Genomic DNA, 21,830 nt, shown 5'->3' on the forward strand with positions numbered 1-21,830 from the left:
CTTTCTCCTAAGAGCTGCTAGAAAAAATCTAACATTAGCAATAACCCTTTTCTTAGACATGGTCAACTCCTTCTCACATCTTAAGCTAACTACTTAAAATCTTCAAGTACTCTATGTTCCTCATTCAAACTCTTTTCTCTTAGAAGTCAATTCCATCCCACTCTGAGACATGGGGAGCACCAACCAGCAACTCCTTCAACTTCTTTTTCCTCCTCCTCTTAGCTAAAGTCGATCTTCTCTATTTCCCCCTCCATCCTCTGAAGAGGTGGCATTGCTTAACTTGTTCAAGGTCATCTGCTACACTTATACTCTTGACTCATTCACCACTGATACCACCCTTCCTCCCCTACTCCACAGAACTCTCTGGGACATTGCTCTAACAATTAGCCCCTCTCTTTCATCTTAACCTACTCTTTTTTTTTCTGTCTTCACCTCTCTTCCTTTTGAAGGGAACTGGGAAGAAAGAAAAAAAGGAGAAAAGAGAGGAAAACCTTCATTTGACTGTATTTATCTTTAGCTACACCCTCTCTCCTTCCCATTTCTGCTAAAACTCATGAAACTGAGTGTATATTGCTAGAGCATCTAGCATTTATTGTGTCAAGTTCTCTTCCATGCACTTTACACATATTAACTAATTTTAATCCTCACACCAACACTATCAGGTAGATATAGAGATAATACACCTGAGGGAAATGAGATGAAGAAAGATTATGTCCAAGTAAGTCACATAATATGTGACAATCTCGGATCTGAATTCAAGTAGTCTAGCTCCTTGCTCTTAACTACTATGCTTATCTTACCTTCTCTGTCCTTACCTCCCATTCTCTCATTACTTCATGGCAGTCTAGCTTTGCTTTCCTCCCCAGTAACTCTAGCAAAGGTGGCTTCTATGTTGCCAAATACAGTAGACACTTTTTAAAAAAGATTTATTTATTTATTTATTTATTTGACAGAGATCAGAAGTAGGCAAAGAGGTAGGCAGAGAGAGAGGGGGAAGCAGGCTCCCTGCTAGCAGAGAGCCCAATGTGGGGCTTGATCCCAGGACTGTGAGGTCACAACCTAAGCCAAAAGCAGAGGCCTAATCCACTAAGCCACCCAGGCGCCCCCCCAGTAGACACTTTAAGTCTTCATCTTCTTACTTCAGTTTAATGCAACAGTGATGGCCATTCTCTCCATTCCTTCTGTTGGCCCGTCATCTCTATGACTTCCCGTGGCTTTCTATACTCTCATACTTCTTTTTGCTTACTTAGTCTTGGTTGTCTTCAGAATCCTCTTATAGTATTTGCTTATTCAATCCTCAGACTGCTACTGCTACTCTCTCTCCATGCTCCAGGCACCTCACTTCCTCCTGTTCTCAATCTCAGGTTACGTTAACTTGATAATTATGGTTTTAACCACCAGTATAAGCTAATGTCCCCTACATCTGTTCCTCTAGCCCTTTCTGCCTACGGTTTTTTTTTTTTTTTTTTTTTTTTTTTTAGGTATAACAAATAAAATTTTAAGCGTTCAGTTCATTAAGTTTTGGCAATTACATACCCTTGTGTAACTGCCACACAAAGCAAGATACAAACATATCCATCCCTCCACAAAGTTCTCTTGTGCCTCTTTTCATTCAACCCACTTTGTTCTTGCAATTTCTTCTGTCTGAAATGCTCTTCTCCACTGGTTAGTTCTCATGAGCTAACACTTCCAGGATCAACCTAAGTGTCATCTCCTTAAAAAAGTCTACCTAGACACACCTCTTCTCACACATTTTGGGCAAATGTTTTCTCCTTTAGGTTTTCCTTGCATATTTTATAACTGCTATTTAATCTCTTTTTCCATCTTCTGTTGAAATTAGTCATTTACACGAACTACCTCCCAGACCAGGATATTCTTTCTTCTAATGTAGAGAAGCATGTTTGACTTTTTAATTCCAGTGCCTAGCGCAGTGCCACGTAATTGCCTAATAAATGTATGCTAAACTAAAAAAGGTAAAGAATATGCATTCAAAATATGAAACAGTGTATGAAAATATTCTCTTGATATGAAGAACTCTCCAGTTAAAGACAGATGGTTCTTTTTCAAGTAGCTCATATAATTTCAAAAGAATCTAAAAAGGTTGCTTAAATAAATTAGAATATCAAGGTTCTAGTTAACCTATTAGTAAAACAAGTTTTAGAATGTCATGAGGAAGGAAAAGACGGTTAATATTTTAAAAATTCAAGGAAATGTATTTATTGATATTAAATAGTTTTTTTTTAAACTAAAAAATACATGACTTAGGTTCAATAGGAGAGCACTAGGTACTTATGTACATTAAATTCCTTTATGTTCAAAATAATACTTTGAGATATTATTTGCCTCAAACTTATAGAAGGAGAAAACTAAGGTCCTGAATTGTAAACTATTCAATGCCTCAAAGCAAGCAAATGACAGAGCCTCAATTCTTAGCTTCACACAGACATTGTTTAAAAAATGAAAAGCCTTACCTATGACTGCTTCCTGGGCTTTCCCCCTGTGTAAAAATTAAACAAAGAAATTTCACTTGCTGAATGTTACATAAGGCAAGTCAACAAAATTTTTACTTAATCAAAATATTTCCTTTTTATTTTTATCACAGTAAATAAATTCTATTATTAAAACTATCTTTAAAAGCTTTAAAATTTTACTATTTCTCAAGAGCAAAATTTAATATATAGCTAAATTATATAACAATTAATCGGGGGGCTCCTGGGTGGCTCAGTGGGTTAAAGCCTCTGCCTTCGGCTCAGGTCATGATCTCAGGGTCCTAGGATTGAGCCCCGCATTGGACTCTCTGCTCAGCAGGGAGCCTGCTTCCTCCTGTCTCTCTACCTGCCTCTCTGCCTACTTGTGATCTCTCTCTCTCTCTGTCAAATAAATAAAATCTTTAAAGAAAAAAAAAATTAAGAAATGTCCAATAATTGTTTTTTTTTTTTAAGATGTATTTATTTATTTGACAGAGAGAGAGAGAGAGAGAGAGAGCGCGAGTGCACAAGTAGGCAGAGCAGCAGGCAGAGGGAGACGCGGGCTCTCCACTGAGCAGGGAGCCTGATGGAGGGCTCGATCCCAGAACCCTGGGATCATGACCTGAGCCGAAGGCAGCTGCTTAACAGACTGAGTCACCGAAGCACCCCTCTTAATTTTTTCTAGCTAATATATATTCTATACCAAATGAACTGGGGTCAGGATAGTATTAGACAAGATATCTTCTATGACTTTATCATTTACAGTTATCCTCATTATTTATAAATTCCATATTTGCAAATTCACCTATGTAACATCAAAATTAATAATCTTTGTGCTTTTGTGATCATGAATAGACTTCCACAGAACAGCAAAAACTTTGAGTTGCCCAAAATGCATATTCCCAGTAGAGGTAGAACATGGTGATGCTCTGCCTTCTCGTTTCAGTTCTCATACTGTCCTCTTTACAGACTATTGAGGACCATGTTTTTTGTATGTTTGTGCTTTTTTGTTGGTCATTCCACTATTTAAAATGACCCCCCTGTGTGGTGTTGAAGTGCTGTCTAATGATCCTTGTGCCAAGGAGGCTGAATCAAGCCTTAGGGAGAAAATGTGTGTGTTAGACAGACTTCAGGTATGACTTATAGTGCTGCTGGCCTTGAGTTCAAAGTTAATGAATCAATAATATATATTAAAATAAGTTGTCAAACAGACACATGAAACAAGGTTATTTACTGATTGGTTTATGAAAATATGACTAAAAGCTTACAGGAATCTCTCTATTCCCCCTGAGAGTAATGTTCCAGTTGGTATTCACTAACTCAGCACTTATGGCAACTTTATAAGACATAATTACCATAAATAATGAGAATCAACTGTTTTTCTTTTTTTTTTTTTTTTACATGGTTATGAAATTACCTATAGTTTTTTTTTTTTTCCTCCAAAGTAAACCATAACTACTTCCAAGACTGATTCGGATTTATGTATCTTTCTTACACACTTAAGCTATTCATATGTGATAGTTAAAATATATGGCCAAGTAACAGCAGGAATAAAACTCCAAATGATAAGGAACAGCACTATAAAACAAGATGATGTTCAATTAAAGCAAACACAAAATATGACATGAAAGAGGAAAAGACTGGTTAGTAAAAATGAAAGCAAACAAAAAACTCAACCAAACAAAAAACACCTTAGGAAAATACATGGAACCATAATCTTTTGTCTGTTTGTTTTTTTTGTTAAAGATTTTATTTATTTGACAGACACAGACCACAAGTAGGCAGAGAGGCAGGCAGAGAGAGAGGAGAAAGCAGGCTCCCCATTGAGCAGAGAGCCAGGACCCTGGGATCATGACCTGAGCCGAAGGCAGACTTTAACCCAGGCCAGAGACTTTAACCCAGCCACCCAGGCGCCCCATGGAACCATATTCTTTTAAAAAGCAGTGTGATGCTGGGATGAACCGTAATAAAGACTGAAAGAGCTCTTACATTTAGCATTTCTGAAGTTTAGAAACTTTAAAAATACTATATTAAGTGTTTGCTTATACTAGTTCTAAAAAACACATGGAATTAAAGTAATCTTTGAAATGGGAAAGAAACTAGGTTCTAGGAAACATTAAAATATTTGGCAGAAATTTTACTGGGAAACAAAAGGCTAAGTTTTCCAATGTGTTCTACCAGATGATAATAAACATGTATTATTGTTTTTAAAAAGGATTTACACCCAAATTAATTTGGGAAATGCTAAGTTAAATAGGTTTAAATAATTTTCTTAACAGTTTCTTTAATAGTTCTTCTTAGAAGCTTTAATGTGCTAATTTACATTCTGAGACAAGTATTCTTCCATACACACTGTGGGAAATGTTGGGTTAAAGAATAATTTAAATTTGTTTGATACGTTTTCCTCTTTCTTTAGGAAACAAAAGTGATAAAAGGTCAGAGCTTGCAGTGTTCTTCCAGTAGAACTCATTTTAGAGTTGTATAGAGTAGGCCCAATGGGGGCTAAGTAACTTGTACAAATTCATACAATTAGTTTAGTTAAGTTGAAACTTAGCTCATAGACTAAAACTCTTTTAACTACAACCAGGGCATCAGAAATACACACTACATTTCATAATTCTAAACCTTACCTTCTCCCTATTTTCATATATCTGTACTTGAAATGCATCTTATATTTCAGTTTTAGATGAGATGAAATGCAAAGAAATCAACAAAAAGAATAACTGTTAAAAAAGATAATGACTAAAAAGTCAGAAAGTGATTGTAGAATGGACATGTATAAATTCCACCCTGAGAAATCTATGAAAACTATGGTTAAAGAATGTATCTACCCTGGATTGTTGAGGAATTTTACTTACCTAACAGCAAGAGGTTAAAAATAGCTCTTTTTAAAGTTGCTGGAGTTCTACAGCATGCTTTAAAATATATTTTATATATTTATATAATATATATTTTCTATATAAAATATTAAAATCATATTTTAAGTATGTCTATATACACACACTTACATATATAGAGTACATGAAATTAATACATAAACCTATATATATATCATATATACAGCATTATATACATTATATATAAGAAAATTATGAATTATATACTAATATAAATTAGTAAAAGGACATAGTAAAGGACTAAAAAGACAAAATAAAAACCAAAAGATAAAAATTCTAAAATAAAGACAATAAAATAAACATTTCAAAAATAATTGTTAGAATTAATGAGATGACCCATGAGAACAAATATGGGTTTTGTATTATTGTGGAAATACTTACTTCATCACTTTCTACTAGATTCTCAAACTGAAAGAACAAGAAAGTAAGTGTTAGAAGGGATATTTGTCTAAGGTATGTATCTCAGAAAAAACTGACTTTTTTTCACTTTGAAAATAATATACCTTTATATTTTTAGGATATTTGAGTCATGTGTCCCATTACACATGAGTTCATTTGATATATCCAATAATCCAGTAAGATAGCCAAGATAAGCATATACTATTATTTATGATTTTATGGGGAAAAAAAGGAGAATTACAGCAATTTTCATCAATCAGAAACTTTTTAAAATTTATAAACTAAAACTTTCACCTGAATTATTTCATATGGGTTTTTTAAACCCACACTACCAGTTTCCATTTGAGCTCCGAACAAATTAAATGTCGTAAGGAGAATTTACTCAAGAAACAGGGACTTCAAAGATACCCAAATAAGAATTTATCTTATAATGTTTATATTTATTCATCTACTCATTCATTTAACTATTTACTGAATATCTGCCAGATGGTAGTCATTACTCCCAAATACAGTGTCTTTCTGCATAAAGGAATGTAAACAATTAGATGATGATGTGATAAACAGGAGTATGTCAAATGATTGGATGAAAGTCATTACTACTAAATTATGTTACAAATATATGTACATTTTAAATATAAATAATTTGCTAAATAACCACTGAAAGAAAATAGTTTTATTGTTAACATTGTTTTATTACTTAAAGATCAAGAAAACAATGAATTCAAAAGGTTTAGAAAGACAAGAATTTAAAGAGATGACAAAAATTTTTCAAATCATCTTGAACTTTTTTAATTTGAGATTTAAAAAAAACTAGTTTCTGATTTATATGCTTCTTTATTTAATATAGAAGGCAGTAAAGTACAGTGTTCAACCTTTGAAGGAAGGCAGATTGGGACTAGAATTAGGTTCTGCCACTTAAGGGGCTGTGTAACAAAGCCCAACTTCTTCGTCACCTAACTAAGCTTCTGATTCTCATCCCTAAAATGGGATGACTGCCACCTGTTCAACGCAACTGTATCAAGAATTATGTTGATGACATTTATAACCTATATGGTGAAGTAGGTAATACATAGCAGGAGCTGACTAGATTCTATTATCATATTTTACATACAGAGAATAAGCAACTCAGTGACTCGAATCGTAAAGTTGCTTAAAATTAGCTTTCTGCTTTGATCCTGCTACACCTCTCTACTAGGGCAGGCCAACCGTCTATCTTTAGAATCACTGCCTATTGAGCCATTATAACTGCAAGAAGAGTACCCCCTCTCTGAATTGTGTGGAGTGAAAAAGAAAAAAACAAAAACACCACTTCTTAAGTAGAAACAGCAATTCTATTGGAAGGTCAGACCCTTAATCCACATACTTTTCTCTATTCACCCCTCCTTTCATCACCCCAATTCCTTCCTTCTTCGCTAGCATCAATAACACTGAAATATAAAAAGTCCATACTAAATTTAATGAAAAGAAAAATGTCCCTCCTGTCCTCCTGAAGATATTTTTATCCAATCAGATTCATGACTCTACTCACCTCTATAGTTAAGTGCTCACCTCTTGAGCATGTTCTAAAATACTTGGATCTGGGAAGAAAAACAGAAAAACTTTACAAAACTACAATTAATCCCAAAACTGAGCCAATATAGTAGCATAAAAACATTTCCATAAAAACATTTGAGAGTTTCAAACTAAGTTATGAGTTTAGAAGTATTCAACCAATATTTTTCCACTAATCTTAATATTTACTAAACCTGTAATAATAAATTTGTTGTATTTACTACACAGAACAGAATATAATTAAGTTTTAAAATTTATCTCATTATTTTTACTGTATCAAGGAAAGCATATGTTAAAATATGAATGTGTTAAATAATGTGTAAGAGTATGTTTCCAATTTTCTTAAACATTTGCAAAACAATAAAAATCTGAAAATATATATGCCAATATGCTAAGAGTGGTTATCTCCAGATGCTGGGATTCCATGTTTATATAAAGCTAGGTGCTTTCTATTCTTTCCAGGCCCATACAAATTTTAATCATTCTCTTCCATGCCTATTAGTGAAATTTACATGTAATCAAATGAGAAACTTTGTTATAGCTGCTCCAAAGACATGTATGCATTCTATTAACTATATGTCCTCTATTATAGTATGAAAGTTGGTTGTAGGGCAGAAGCACCCAAATTTCTTTAATACTAGAAGTGCCAGGAGACTGTAAGACTTTAACTTAAAATGTGGTTCCTGTTATACTGCTTATATTAATGGAGGAAAGGATTTCCATGCTCCCACAGAGATCAAAAATCACACTGAGGGTTCCTGATGTGTCAGGATCCTTGGACAGAAAGTACCCCCTTAAGAGATCAGAAGAATCCTGGATTAGGACAGTTCAGAATGCTTTGTGAGTATTATGTGTATATGTTTGTATGGAGGGGCATACAGGTTTAGTGAAAGAGAATGTTATATTATCATGATTAAATTTTTATTATTATAAAGAACAGAAAGAACAATGAAATCACAGGCCCCATTTTTAGTACAATCTTTATTTGCTAACAAATGCAAAACAGTTTTATTGCCCATTAAGAGATCATTAATAAAACTGTTTAATATATAATAATATATAATAATATATATATAATATATATAAGATATAATAATTTATAAAACATATATAATAATATAATATAAGATAATATATATTATATATAATATAATATAATATGAGATATAATAATTTATAAAACATATCCAGTATTAAAAAAATAACCTTAATTCTCTAAGCATTTAGTTGTCCCATTATTCTATTTTCCCTATTTCTGAGACAAAAACAGAAATGAGTTGAGCTTTCAAATAGCACTGTGTTCTAGCATTTGGATTCATGCTTAAAATACTGTATGCTCTCTCCCTATAACTACCACTCTTTTTCCTGAATGAAGAAGTTGTCTCTGATTAGTCAATTTTCCCCTCCAGATTTATTGAGTGATGTAGCTGGATAATGAAATAAAACTCAGTAATACTAAGTATCTCAGTATAAACCATCAGTGTGACTTTACTGCTGAAGCAAAACCTAAAGCCGAGTGGTACATTGTCCAAACCAAGGGAAGTAACTACTGCACTAAACTATATTAGATGGCAGAGCACTATGTTCTATTCCAATTATACACAGATACATGACTAAACTTAGAATTCCAAGGTGTTGGCTGTGGTAAACGTCTCACTTTTCTGTCCCTTTTATTAACATCTAACTATAGTGAGGATGATCATGCTCTTGCATGACTGACTTTCTGATTATCTGACCAAACGAGACCATAGCCAACCCCTCGACTTCATTTTATTGATTCAGGGTTATACAGAAACTGAGCAGACAGACAATATTTTCCTCAGAGCTCTAGGGTGGTGCTAGGAGTTAAGCTTCTGAAAATCTGCAAAGAGAGGACTGAAATCAATCAAAATAATGTTCTGACAGTGCTGAAGTCATCCCTAATAATCAGTTACATCCCCAATCTGCCCATGATCTGGCAGTAGTTGAGAAACCTAGTATTCTTATAAGAAATTCTACCTTTTGCCCAAGATTGTTTGATCTGGATTTCCATCTCACAACCAAAGTCCCGACTAATAAATAAACATGAGTCCATATAATATAGAATGGCAAAAGAGCAAATTAGTAGGAAAAAACCTACTAAAACCAAAACAATGAAAATGGAAGGCAAACAGAAAAGCAAAATACATGAAAAAAACATTTAAGCTTTCCTTTTTTAGATAGATTAGATTGTGACCTTATTATTCACAAAGGGCATATATTGGCTACTAGTATCATAAATGCCAAGATTATATTAATAGATTAAAGTAAATACTCAATTTGGCAAACTCAGAGGCAACATTTTTTATTAGAAGAGCTTTGTCCTGGGATTTATCTGAAAGGAAGTCGAGAAATATTGTGATACACATTTTAAAAGTAATTGGAAAGCCAGCTGTTTGAAAGTAGCATTTTAGGGGCGCCTGGGTGGTTCAGTGGGTTAAGCCTCTGCCTTCAGCTCAGGTCATGATCTCAGGATCCTGGGATCGAGCCCCACATCGGGCTCTCTGCTCAGCAGGGAGTCTGCTTCCTCCTCTCTCTCTCTACCTGCCTCTCTGTCTGCTTGTGATCTGTCAAATGGATAAATAAAATCTTAAAAAAAAAAAAAAAGAAAGTAGCATTTTAGATTTCACAGAGCTCTCCATTACTTAAGCAGTAAATGAAAGAAATTGAAACTAAAATCTTTTCATATTATTGGATCCTTAAAATCCTAATACATTTGGAATATAACTTTCTCAGTATTTCCTGTAATAAACTGCCCTGATATTTTGTATTTTCTACCTCGCAGTTTTATTCTAGAATAAGGAGCGAGACTCCTGGCAATCCTCCTCTACCTCTAGGTATAGATGAGAATACAAGTGAAAGGTAAGTAGAACAACAGGGGTGGGGGGTGGGGAGTACTTGTTTATTAAATGTGGCCTCAAGCGTTTACATTTTTATTTCATAAATATTTATTGAATACCTGAGTGCCTGGCACAGCTCTAAAGTGCTGGCAATACGACTGTCAATAAAACAGGCCAAGAACCTGCCTCCTTGCAGCTAACATTCTTGGGAATGAATAACAGTAAGTACATAAATGATCAGGTGGTGAGAAGCGCTATGAAAAAATAAATACCTCAGAGTACGCAAGGATAGCGACCAGGAGAGGGAGGTTATTTTACATAGGGTGGTCAGGGCAAGTCTTTCTGTTAAAGAAAAACTGGAACAAAGACTCCTAAGGCTATGACAAAGCCAGCTAGCTAGATAACTGGAGGAAAAGAATTCTGAGCAGAAGAGAAACAAAAGCTTTGAGGCAAAACTGTGCTTGGCATACTCTAAATGAGCAGGCGACCTGAATGGCTGGAGTAGAGGAGAAAGAGAGAGGGTCTGGGAAACAGCCAGGGTCTTTGGGCCTTTCTTGGCCATGGAGAGGGTTTTGGAGTTTCTTCTCAGTAGCTGAGAATTCACAAAAGATATGTTGGTCTTTGGCATTCACCTTTTTTTTTTTTTTAGCTTTTATTATGAAAATTTTGAAATATATAATAAAGTAGAGAGGAAAGCATCATAAACCTCCTCGTACCCATCACCCTACTTAAAAAATTACCATTTTCCTAGTCTTATTACTACAACTCCCTTCTTTTGTTTTGGTAGAGTATTTTAAAGCAAATCCCAGACATGTATGTTATCTTACCCTTACCTCAGTTACTACCTCTATTTGTTAGGAACATTTTTGTCAACCTAACCATATTACCACCTAACAAAATTAAAAATCATTTCTTAACATCACCTAATAGCCAGTCTATATTTCAACCTCCCTATCTTTTTATAAATGATTTGGTCAAATCAGATTTCCAACAAGGTCTACCTACTGCATTTGCTTGTTAGGCCCCGTCTAAGTCTCTTTTAAAGTCTGTAACAGCCCTCCTTGCTGTGCCATCACCTTTTTTCATGCCCCAATTTCTTGGAGAAATTGTGTCATTTGTCCTGTAGAATTTCTTACTTCTTAGGTTTGGCTGACTTTTTTCCTCTTGGTGTTGTTTGCCTCCTCTATTCTCTGTATTTCCTATGTACTGACAATTTGATTTAAATTGAGGGCAGTTTTTTAAGGCAAGAACCCTTTGTATGTGGTACCTGCTACTGAACCAAATTATGAGGAATTTCATTTTTGTCTGCCTTACTTTTACTGACTCCGAGAATGATTTGTAGGTTCAGGTATCGTCAGCCTAATTCATCTATTATAAAGCTTCCCATCAACCTTTCACCAAATGGTTTCAGCATCCACTACTAATCACTGCTTAGTTCCATTATTTCATGAGAAGGTAAAAAATCATGACTTTCTAAATCTACCATTCTTTAAGAACTTATTCTTAAAGCACTTCACTGGAAGATCCTAAACAGATGATCTGATCTAAGTTTTAAGAGGCCAATTAGGAATCTTTTGTAATAGCACAACAGAGAAATGATGGTAGCTTGGATGGATCATCAAGTTGAAGTCCTAAAAAGCAGTTCTGAAAAAAAGACTGACAGAATTTGCTAATGAATTAGTTGTAGGAATGTATGTAAAAAGGAAGAATCAAGGATATCTCCTAAGTTTTTGTCCCGAACAACCAGAAGAATGAGAAGTTGCCATTTACTGAGATGAAAAAAGCTAGGAAAGGAGAGGTGTGGTGTTTTAGATGCCTTAAGCTTGACATCCACACGTAGTTAGAGTTCTCTAGAACTCTAGATGAGAGTTCGCTATTCAAATTCCAAGTCTCTTACATTAAGATAAACATCAGTCCAAAATGCCCTTGTATTTTCTATAATTAACACTGGGGCTACTTCTCAATTCCCAATCTTTAAGAACACCGTTCTTTTCTTCTTGGCTTCAAACCCAGGAAATTCATCTTTGTTTTCTTTTCCTATCTCAAGGAAGGTTTCCTATAAACAAAGATGCAATGCCAGCAATTTTTCCTCTCCCATATGTCTGCTTCATGTTATTACTAATACATACACATGGCTATTATTTTTAAGAATTTTACTTCCAATCACTATGGAGATATAGAAGTATAGCTTATTCCTGGGAAATAGAGGAAGAATGAGTTATTTCCCCAAAAGTGAAATACCAAGAAACAAAAGTTAAAACTATAAAAGCAATATACCATTAAGGAAATGCTACCTTGACAAGCTAAATTACCTTAAAGAAACAGAATAGCTCTTGGGTTATGAGACTTAAACAGAAGTAGTTAACATCTAAAAGAAGCTATGGTTGGGGCGCCTGGGTGGCTCAGTGGGTTAAAGCCTCTGCCTTCGGCTCAGGTCATGATCCCAGGGTCCTGGGATTGAGCCCCGCATCGGGCTCTCTGCTTGGCAGGCAGCCTGCTTCCCTTCCTCTCTCTGCCTGCCTCTCTGCCTACCTGTGATCTCTTTGTCAAATAAATAAATAAAATCTTTAAAAAAAAATAAATAAAAGAAGCTATGGTAAAGTAGAGGAAATGGAAGTACAGGAAACAGAGAAACAAATGTTAGCAGAGTTAATCCAAAGCCTATATGTAGAGGAGTCCCTGGTTCAAGGAACTGATCTGTCTGGCTCCAGTGGTAGGTTGTGCTCCCATGTAACAGGTTATTTGAATTGCCTAACTTTTTCTAAACCTGTACTCACTAAGAGCTTCCACCCCATTATTCTTTACTCACAGTGAAAGAATGTCTTTATCTGAAGATAAAAGTACTAAGCAGTTCCTGGACAGTTATATCTCACACTTTTAACAGCCAAATATGCCTTCTGGTTTTCTCTATTTAACTCAATAAAGCTGAGGGCAAGAGCCTGGGACAAGGAGAAATCACCAATGTGATTGTTCAAACAAAATTGCTATGTGTTAATGAAACAACAAAGCTAGACATAGGAAAAAAACCACAGGATTTGTTTTATCCAGGTCTCCCAAGCCCTGTGCAGTAATATTTCATTATAGTACATAGGTCCTAGTTGAGAATATTTTCCTCAAAAATGAAGTTTTAGTTGTATATAAATGGCACCATTAAAAAAGAACAGAGGAAAATGAGATAAAAAAGAAACTGGATCAGTTTAAAACCAGATTTGATATCAACTAATTAAACTACATTTACAACAACCTTTGATCAAAGTTAAATGTTAGAAGATAAACAAAATGATTAAAAGTAGTAATCTGGGTGGCTCAGTCAGTTAAGTGGCTGCCTTTAGCTTAGGTCATGATCCCAGAGTTCTGGGATCGAGTCCCACATCGGGCTCCCTGCTCAGCGGAGAGCCTGCTTCTGCTTCTCCCCCTGCCTGCTGCTCTGCCTACTTATACTCTCTCTCTCTCTCAAATAAATAAAAATAAAATCTTAAAAAAAAAAAAAGTAGCAATGTCTATTCCAAAGGCCTGACTCTTGATTACTGTTACTTGGTTTAGAGAAATAACACTTTGCTTTCTTCAATTTGAAAAAAATGTTTTATTGACTTGAAGCTTCCTGGTATACATAATGTTACAAAAACCAAAGTATAACAAGCTATTACTGTAATGGAGATCAAAGAGCGATTTACATTTAGTCAGTACCTATAACAGGCTATTATAATGTATTATGAACTTAGGGGTTTTTTTTAAATGAACTTAGTTTTTATATGTATTTTTATATACATTTCCTCTCCACAATAATTCTATGAGATACTATAATCTTATGGATCTGAACTGTTCAATATGATAGCCATTAGCCAGGTGTGGCTATTGAGCAGTTGAAATGTGGCTAGTCTGAATTAAGAATTCAGTCTGAATATTTCAAATAGATACTGGATTTTTGAAGACTTAGTACCAAACCAAAAAAACCAAACCAAGCCAAAACAAAACAACAACAACATCAAAAATAAAATGATCTAACTCCAGTAACTAAGCTCTTTTCAACATAGAGCCATGATCAAACACAAACATCTTTTAGATCTTCCTCAATTCCTCCTCCAAGTTCAACTGATCATAGTTCTTCAGTTGAAAACACTGATGTGCATGTTCCAATATTGTGTGCAGCTGAGAATCTAAATGTATGCTGATTTTATACATAACACTGCTTACAATATATGCTTTTAGCATTCATAAAGCATTTGTTCTATTATTCATAAAAAGTTCTTCACTAAATATTAGGAGTAAATAAACCTGCTGACACTTAAAATTATAAGAAAATCTGGTCTAATACTTTCATTAACTTCTTAAGAATCTAAAAATAAAGAATAGCCATCCTACTTTGTAGACCTATTGTTAGCATATAAATGGGTCATGTTGTACAAAGTTCCCTAAACGTCGCTAAAAAATTTGAAGTAAATCAGTACAGAAGAATTTAAGATTTTTCATTATGCAAATATAACTGCTTAAAAATAAAAATAGGCCGCTAAAAACCATATTACTGCTTTCATATTTGTAACTCTTGACTAAAGCTATTGAATCTCAAAGAATCTCAATTTGTTTCATTTATAATAACAAAACTCCAAGAGAGAACTCCCAAGCTCATACAGACCAGAGATTTTTGGAGGAATGAATGTTGGAAGTATCAGAGAAAACAACATGAGAAAATGGCAATGGTAAATCTAGGAATGGCATCCATTCCTACCTTGGGACAAAAATCAATTATTAAGTTATTATTACTGACAGGAAACTGAAGTACACCTCTGAGAGCTGAAATAAGAAAGGGAAAAAAAGTAAGTCCCTGAAATAGACACAATACACGAAAATACCTCTAATAATACATATTTAGTTCTAACAGCTGTTTTAATAATCTGCCATTCTTATACTTTGGCATGTAACAGTCACCTTCTTAAAAAATGAAGATTCCTGAGCTGCCCATCAGGTTGATTTCCAGAGCCTGGGTATTATATTCTGTTTTACTCATCTATTTATCTGGCCTTGGACCATTCAACAGGGTTTTGATTATTAGAACATATCTGATAAGGCAAGTTGCCTTCCTCAAAATTTGCAGGCTATTTTTGGTTTCTTTGTTCTTTCATAAAATTTGTTGGAATCAGTTTGTTAAGTTCAGTGCAACTGCTGGAAATGCACTCAATTCTCATCTTTCTACCCATAAACATGTCACTATCCTCCATTTGTTTTTTGTTTCTATTTATTTATTTATTTTAAAAAATATTTTATTTATTTATTTGACAGAGATCACAACTAGGCAGAGAGACAGGGAGAGAGAGGAGGGGAAGCACACTCCCCGCCAAGCAGAGAGCCCGATGTGGGGCTCGATCCCAGAATTCTGGGATCATGACCTGAGCCAAAGGCAGAGGCTTTAACCCACTGAGCCACCCAGGTGCCCCTGTTTTTTGTTTTTAAATGCTATTTTGATTTTACACATCTACTATTGACTTATTCCTAGTTTTTCACTGCTAACATGGAAAATAATTTTTAAAATATGTATTATTTGTTGCTAGAATATAGGAATAAAATAAAATTTTAGTGTAAATATTAGACAGCATTCACATTAACAGATAGGGAAAAATATCTGACAACACCAAGTGTTAGGAAGTAGAACAATGTAAACCACTGTTGGTAAACGTATAAGCTGGTAAAATTACTTTGAAAAGTTTGATATTTTCCATTAAGTTTGAAGATATATGTCAGCTATGACAAAGCTATTCCATTCCTGGGTATAGGTAGCTAAAGAATCTCTCATACATACATACATACAAAGAGTCATTTATAAGAATGTTAACTGAAGTAGTAATAGCAAAAAAACCTCAAGATAATCTACAAGAGAATCAAGATAGAGAATCAAGATAATCAACAAGAGAATGGATAAATTAATGATAGCCACACAGGAGCATAAATGAATGAAATGAACCCGAACTGCATGTATGAAAGTGGAAATTTTGAATAAATACTCCAGGTAAAATCAATACCCTCAGTCTAATCAATCAATGTTTACTATATTCAGAATGACTACAGGGGAATAAAAACACCACTTTTCCCTTCAAGCTGGGAGTAAACTTAGGTCCACATAAGAAGTTGCTCCTCCAAGTGTCAGGAACCATGTGACTCCTAGAGAAATGAGTAGAGATAAATGCATAAAGAATAAGGGAATACATGAATAATGTTTGCAATTAAATTTGAGTCTAGGTACTATAATGGAGTTAGTGAGAGAAATTGATAGATTAAAGAAACATTTAGAACATGAAAATCATCTGGATGGGGAATGGACTGGAAAAATGGTATGATGGAGAGGAGATCAGAATCTTAATAGGGACATAGTATGAAAGCAGGAGTCAAGAATGAAGGTGTGAGAGGAAAAAAAAATGTGACAAATCCAAGGTATAAGACTTACATGCCAGGGGTGAAAATAAAGAACTAAGTGATATGAGAAGCTGGAAGAGCCTCTAGGAATACATCAGTATCACAAAAAGTAAAGCTTAACTGTAAAGAAAATGATTAAAGTCACAACATGTGTGCATTTAATTTTTATGAATTCAGCCATAAGCCTTGGAGGTAAAGGGGAAGTTTGAAATAATGTGGGCAACAATCCACTGTTCTATTTAAGATCATATATATTCAGGTGTATAATTATGGTGAAAACTAAGCTGCTGAAAAAAAGCAGCTCCAAAAACAATGATTTAAAGAAAATAGTAGGTTATTTTTCTTCTCCCATAACAGTCTAGAACTCCCGAAAGTCATCCATGGACATTGATTTGTACATAATACTTATATCCCTTATGTCTCTAAACCAAGTTTCTGTATATTCATTCTATTACTGCCAAAAAAGTGAAAATGGACATAAACATGTAAAGGATATTAAAGAGGGAGAAAAGATAAGCTAACATACTCTGAATGATGGTGGCACATAAAAAGTTAGACGAGTGGGACATGTGGGTGGCTCAGTTGCTTAAGCTTCGGACTCTTGATTTCAACTGGGGTCATGATCTTCAGGGCTGTGGGATCAAGGTCTGCGATAGGCTCCACACTCAGCAGGGAGTCTGCTTGAAATTCTCTGTCCATTTCCCTCTCCCCTCCCCACTGAGGGCTCTCTCTCTCTAAAATAAATCTTTTAAAAGAATTTGGGAGAGTTTAAAAGTAAATGTATTACACAAATGAAGATTCTTGTATATATCTTTATCAATATTATCAAAAGCAGATATCAAGACAATCTTTTATTAATAAATCAGTCTCATAAAGAGTAGACAAAAGTGCAGTTTTTTATGCTTCTACATGTTATTTTGCATAGCAAATACTCTTTTACACCAAAGTGACTTAACTAAAAGATAACTGAAAAATTTTCACAAATCCTACATTGGCATTGTTCCTTTTTTTCATACACCTCTATATGTTAAAATAAAATAGGAAAGTCTTTCCCTACATCTTCTGCTTAACACTATAAATAAATAATGAAGAACTGTGGTAAATTGTTTCAAAGTATATTAAAAATTAAAAGCTTCCCAATACTTTTTTTCTTCTGAACAGAAGATTGGAAAGGTTACAAATCAGATGTCTCTCAGACTATTACAATAAAGATAGACACATCATTTTTCAATTATTATCAAATATTTTGATGAAGGTTTAATAATTCAAATCTCAAGGGATGATCCATCAATAGATTTTCCAGGTAGGGATAGTGTCAACATAGGTGATTTTTTTAATTTAAAGATTTTACTTATTTATTTGTCAGAGAAAGAGTATACAAGCAGGGGGAGAAGCAGGCAGAGAGAAGCAGACTTCTTGTTGAGCAGAGAACCTGATGCAGGACTCAATCCCAGGACCTTGGAATCATGACCTAAGCCAAAGGCAGATGCTTAACTGATTTTATTTTTTTTTTATTTTTATTTTTTTTAAGATTTTATTTATTGATTTGACACAGAGAGAGAAATCACAAGCAGGCAGAGAGAGAGGGAAGCAGGCTCCCACTCGCTTAACTGATTTTAAAATAAAGTAATAATATTTACTGTTTATTAAGTCCCTTATTAATGAGGGCAAATTTAGGAAGAATGGATGTTCAGAAAATTTATTTTATGCCTTGGAAAGGAAAGACCACTCTTTGTTACACATGTTTAAGACAGAAAACATGGGTTTAAAAAGGTCACTGCCTTTTTAAATTTTTAATGGCAGTACAGTTAACATACAGTGTTATATTAATTTCAGGTATACAATATCAACAATTCCATACATCGCCCAGTGCCCATTAGGATAAGTGCCCATTAGGATAAACTTCCCCTTTACCTCCAAGGCTTATGGATGAATTCCCCATCACCTAGGTCACCCATACCCCCACCGACCTCCCCTCTTGGTAACCATGTTTGCTCTCTATAGTTAAGAGTCTGTTTCTTGCTTTGTCTTTTTTCCCCCTTTGTTTCTTACATTCCACATGAGTGAAATCTTACGGCATTTGCCTTTCTCAGACTGCCTTATTTCAATTAGCATTATACTCTATAATCCCACACATACTGTTGCAAATAGAAAAATTACATTCTTTTATATGGCTGAATATATACACCACATCTTCTCTATCCATTCATCTATAGATGGACACTTGGGCTGTTTCCACGACTTTGCTATAGTAAATAATGTTGCTATAAACATAGGGGCGTACATATCTCTTTGAATTAGTGTTTTTATATTTTTTTGAGTAGTTACCTAGTAGAGCTGGATTGTAGGGTAGTTCTATTTTTAAGAAACTTCCACATTGTTTTTCTTGGTGGCTGCACCAGTTTGCATTTCCACCAACACTGCATGAGGGTTCCTTTTTCTCCACATCCTCACCAACACGTTGCTTCTTATGTTGTTGATTTTAGCCATTCTGACAGGTGTGAGGTGATCTCTCAATTGTAGTTTTGCAGTCTCAGTTTACTTTTATTTTCTTTCTTCTATATGTGGCTGTCCAATTTTCCCAACTTCATTTGTTGAAGAGACTGTCCTTTTTCCATTGGATATTCTTTCCTGTTTTGTCAATGATTAGTTGACCACAGAGTTGAAGGTCCATTTCTGGGGTCTCTATTCTGTTCCACTGATCTATGTGTCTGTTTTGTGCCAGTACCATAATGTCTTGATGATTACAGCTTTGTAATTTAACGTGAGGTCTGGAATTGTGATGCCCCCAGCTTTGCTTTTCAAGGTTGCATTGGCTATTCATGGTTTTTTATGGTTCCATACAAAGTTTAGGATTATTTGTTCCAGTTCTGTGAAAAAAGCTGTTGGTCTTTTAATAGTGATTGCATTACATGTGTAAATTGCTTTGGGTAGTATAGACATTTTAACGATATATGTTCTCTTATCCATGAGCATAGAATATCTTTCCATTTCTTTGGTTCTTCTTGAACTTCTTTCACCAGTGTTTTATAGTTTTTAGAGTATAGGTCTTTCATACTTTATTATTTTTGGTGCAATTGTAAATGGGACTGTTTGTCTTAATTTATCTTTCTGCTGCTTCATTAGTATACAGAAATGCAACAGATTTCTGTACATTGATTTTGTATCCCAAGACTTTACTGAATTCATTAATCAGTTTTAGTTTTTTCGTGAAGTCTTTAAGATTTTTTTTATATAGTATCATGTCATCTGCAAATAGTGCAAGTTTTACTTCTTCCTTACCAATTTGGAGTCTTTTTAATTCTTTTTATTGTTTGATTTCTGTGGCTACGACTTCCAGTACTATGTGGTATTGTCTTGTTCCTGACCATAGGGGAAAATCTCTGTTTTCACCAACGAATATGTTGTTTGCTGTGGGTTTTTCATATATGGCCTTTATTAACATATATAACATATATATTAACATACATAACATATATGAGGTATGTTCCCTCTCACTCTACTTTGTTAAGGGTTTTTATCAAGAATGGATGTTGTACTTTGTGAAATGCCTTTTCTGCACTATGAAATAACCACATGGTTTTTATCCTTTCTCCCCTTGATGTGATATATCACAACGATTGATTTCTGAATACTGAACCACCCTTGCAACCCAGGAATAAATCTCATGGTTGTGGTGAATGATTTTTTTAATGTATTGTTGAATTCAGTTTGCTAGTATTTTGTTGAGGGCTTTTGCATCTATGTTCATCAGAGATACTGGCATATAGTTCTCTTTTTTGGTGGCCCTTTGTCTGGTTTTGCTATCCTGTTAATGCTGCCCTCATAGAATGAATTTGTAAGTTTTTCTTCCTTTCTATTTTTTGGGGCTAATTTGAGAAGTAATTTATCTAGTATATAGCATATTGGGGATATGGCAAGTGAAAGAATGGCAGAGAATACTTTCACTGATCTTTCCTGCTTATGCTGCCAAGTTCATGTAGAAGTAAAATCTACAATTTTAAATGGAATACTCCAAGACAAATATAATCAGAAAACACAATTAGTAAATGGTAAAATGGATATGGTTATCTTGTCGGGAGTTAGTCAGTCAGTCTGTCTGTCTATCTATCTATCTATTTATTTATTTATTTAGAGAGACCATGCATGTAGAGGGTGGGGGGACAGATTGAGAGGGAGATAAAGAATCTGATGGGGCTCAATCCCACAACCCTGAGATCATGACCTGAGCCAAAATTAAGAGTCAGATGCCCTTGTCAGGAGTTTATTTTTGTCAGGAGTTTATTTTTGATACTCTCTATGAAGGTATCATTTATCAAAAAAGTTAAGATATTAAGGTTTATGAATGAGTTAAGTTTTTTGAAATTAGAATAGATTGTTTTCTTTTCAATGTTATTCTCACTGATTTGTATTCTGAAATGATTTTCTGAAGGAGAGAACAAAGAGTGAGATTACACTCTTCACCCCCAAACGCAGAAGCTGCATAAAATCCCGAGCAAATGGATGTTATGTTGCACATCTGAATGCCATGGAACTTATCACTTAACTCTTCTTTTAATGTTTGGTAGAATTGCCCTTCACAGGGCATCTGTGACGCCATCTGGTGCCTGGACTTTTGTTTTTTAGGAGTTTTATTTTATTACTGATTAATTGGTCTGTTCAAATTCTCTATTTCTTCCTGCTTCAGCTTTCGTAAATTATACATTTACATATATAAATGTATAATTTATAGAAATGGGTAGAAATTATACATTTTACATTTTTACATTTTACAAATGTAATTTACATTACATTTACATCTGGAAATTATACATTTCCAGAAATTTATCCATCTCTTCTAGCTTTGGGTAGAAATTTATCCATCTCTTTTGGCTTCAGGCCCCAATTTGTTGGCATATAATTTTCTATAATATTCTAATTGTTTGTATTTTTGTTAATTCTCCTCTCTCGTTTGTGATTTTGTTTGAGTCCTTTTTCTTGATAAGTCTAGCTCAAGGCCTATCAATTTGGTTGGTTTTTTTCAAAGAACCATCTCCTGGTTTCAGTGATCTGTTCTTTTGTTATTGTTGTTAAGTTTCTACATCATTTATTTCTGCTGATTTTTATTAATCCTTTGTGTTGGTTTGGGGTTTTGTTTGTTCTTTTTCTAGCTCCTTTAGGTGCAAGGTTAGGTTGTTTATTTGAGATTTTTCTTGCTTCCTGAGGTAGGCCAATATTGCTATAAACTTCCCTCTTAGAACAGCTTTTGCTGC

At 34.4% G+C, this 21,830-nt stretch overlaps 1 protein-coding gene across 2 annotated transcripts in view; it reads right to left on the reverse strand.

Moving 5' to 3' along the window:
* Positions 1-21,830, reverse strand: part of AP1AR (adaptor related protein complex 1 associated regulatory protein) — a 39,178-nt gene that overhangs the window by 8,410 nt on the left and 8,938 nt on the right. For both annotated transcript variants that reach the window (XM_032859693.1, XM_032859684.1), the window contains exons 2-4: positions 7,293-7,341; positions 5,747-5,773; positions 2,472-2,497 (exon numbers count right to left, since the gene is read on the reverse strand). In XM_032859693.1, the coding sequence (XP_032715584.1) occupies positions 2,472-2,497; positions 5,747-5,773; positions 7,293-7,341 (102 nt within the window). The remainder of the gene's footprint in view (positions 1-2,471; positions 2,498-5,746; positions 5,774-7,292; positions 7,342-21,830) is intronic.

This window comes from Lontra canadensis, unplaced genomic scaffold (genome assembly GCF_010015895.1).
Source record: "Lontra canadensis isolate GAN:19392208 unplaced genomic scaffold, GSC_riverotter_1.0 scaffold1, whole genome shotgun sequence".
Taxonomy (NCBI): Eukaryota; Metazoa; Chordata; class Mammalia; order Carnivora; family Mustelidae; genus Lontra; species Lontra canadensis.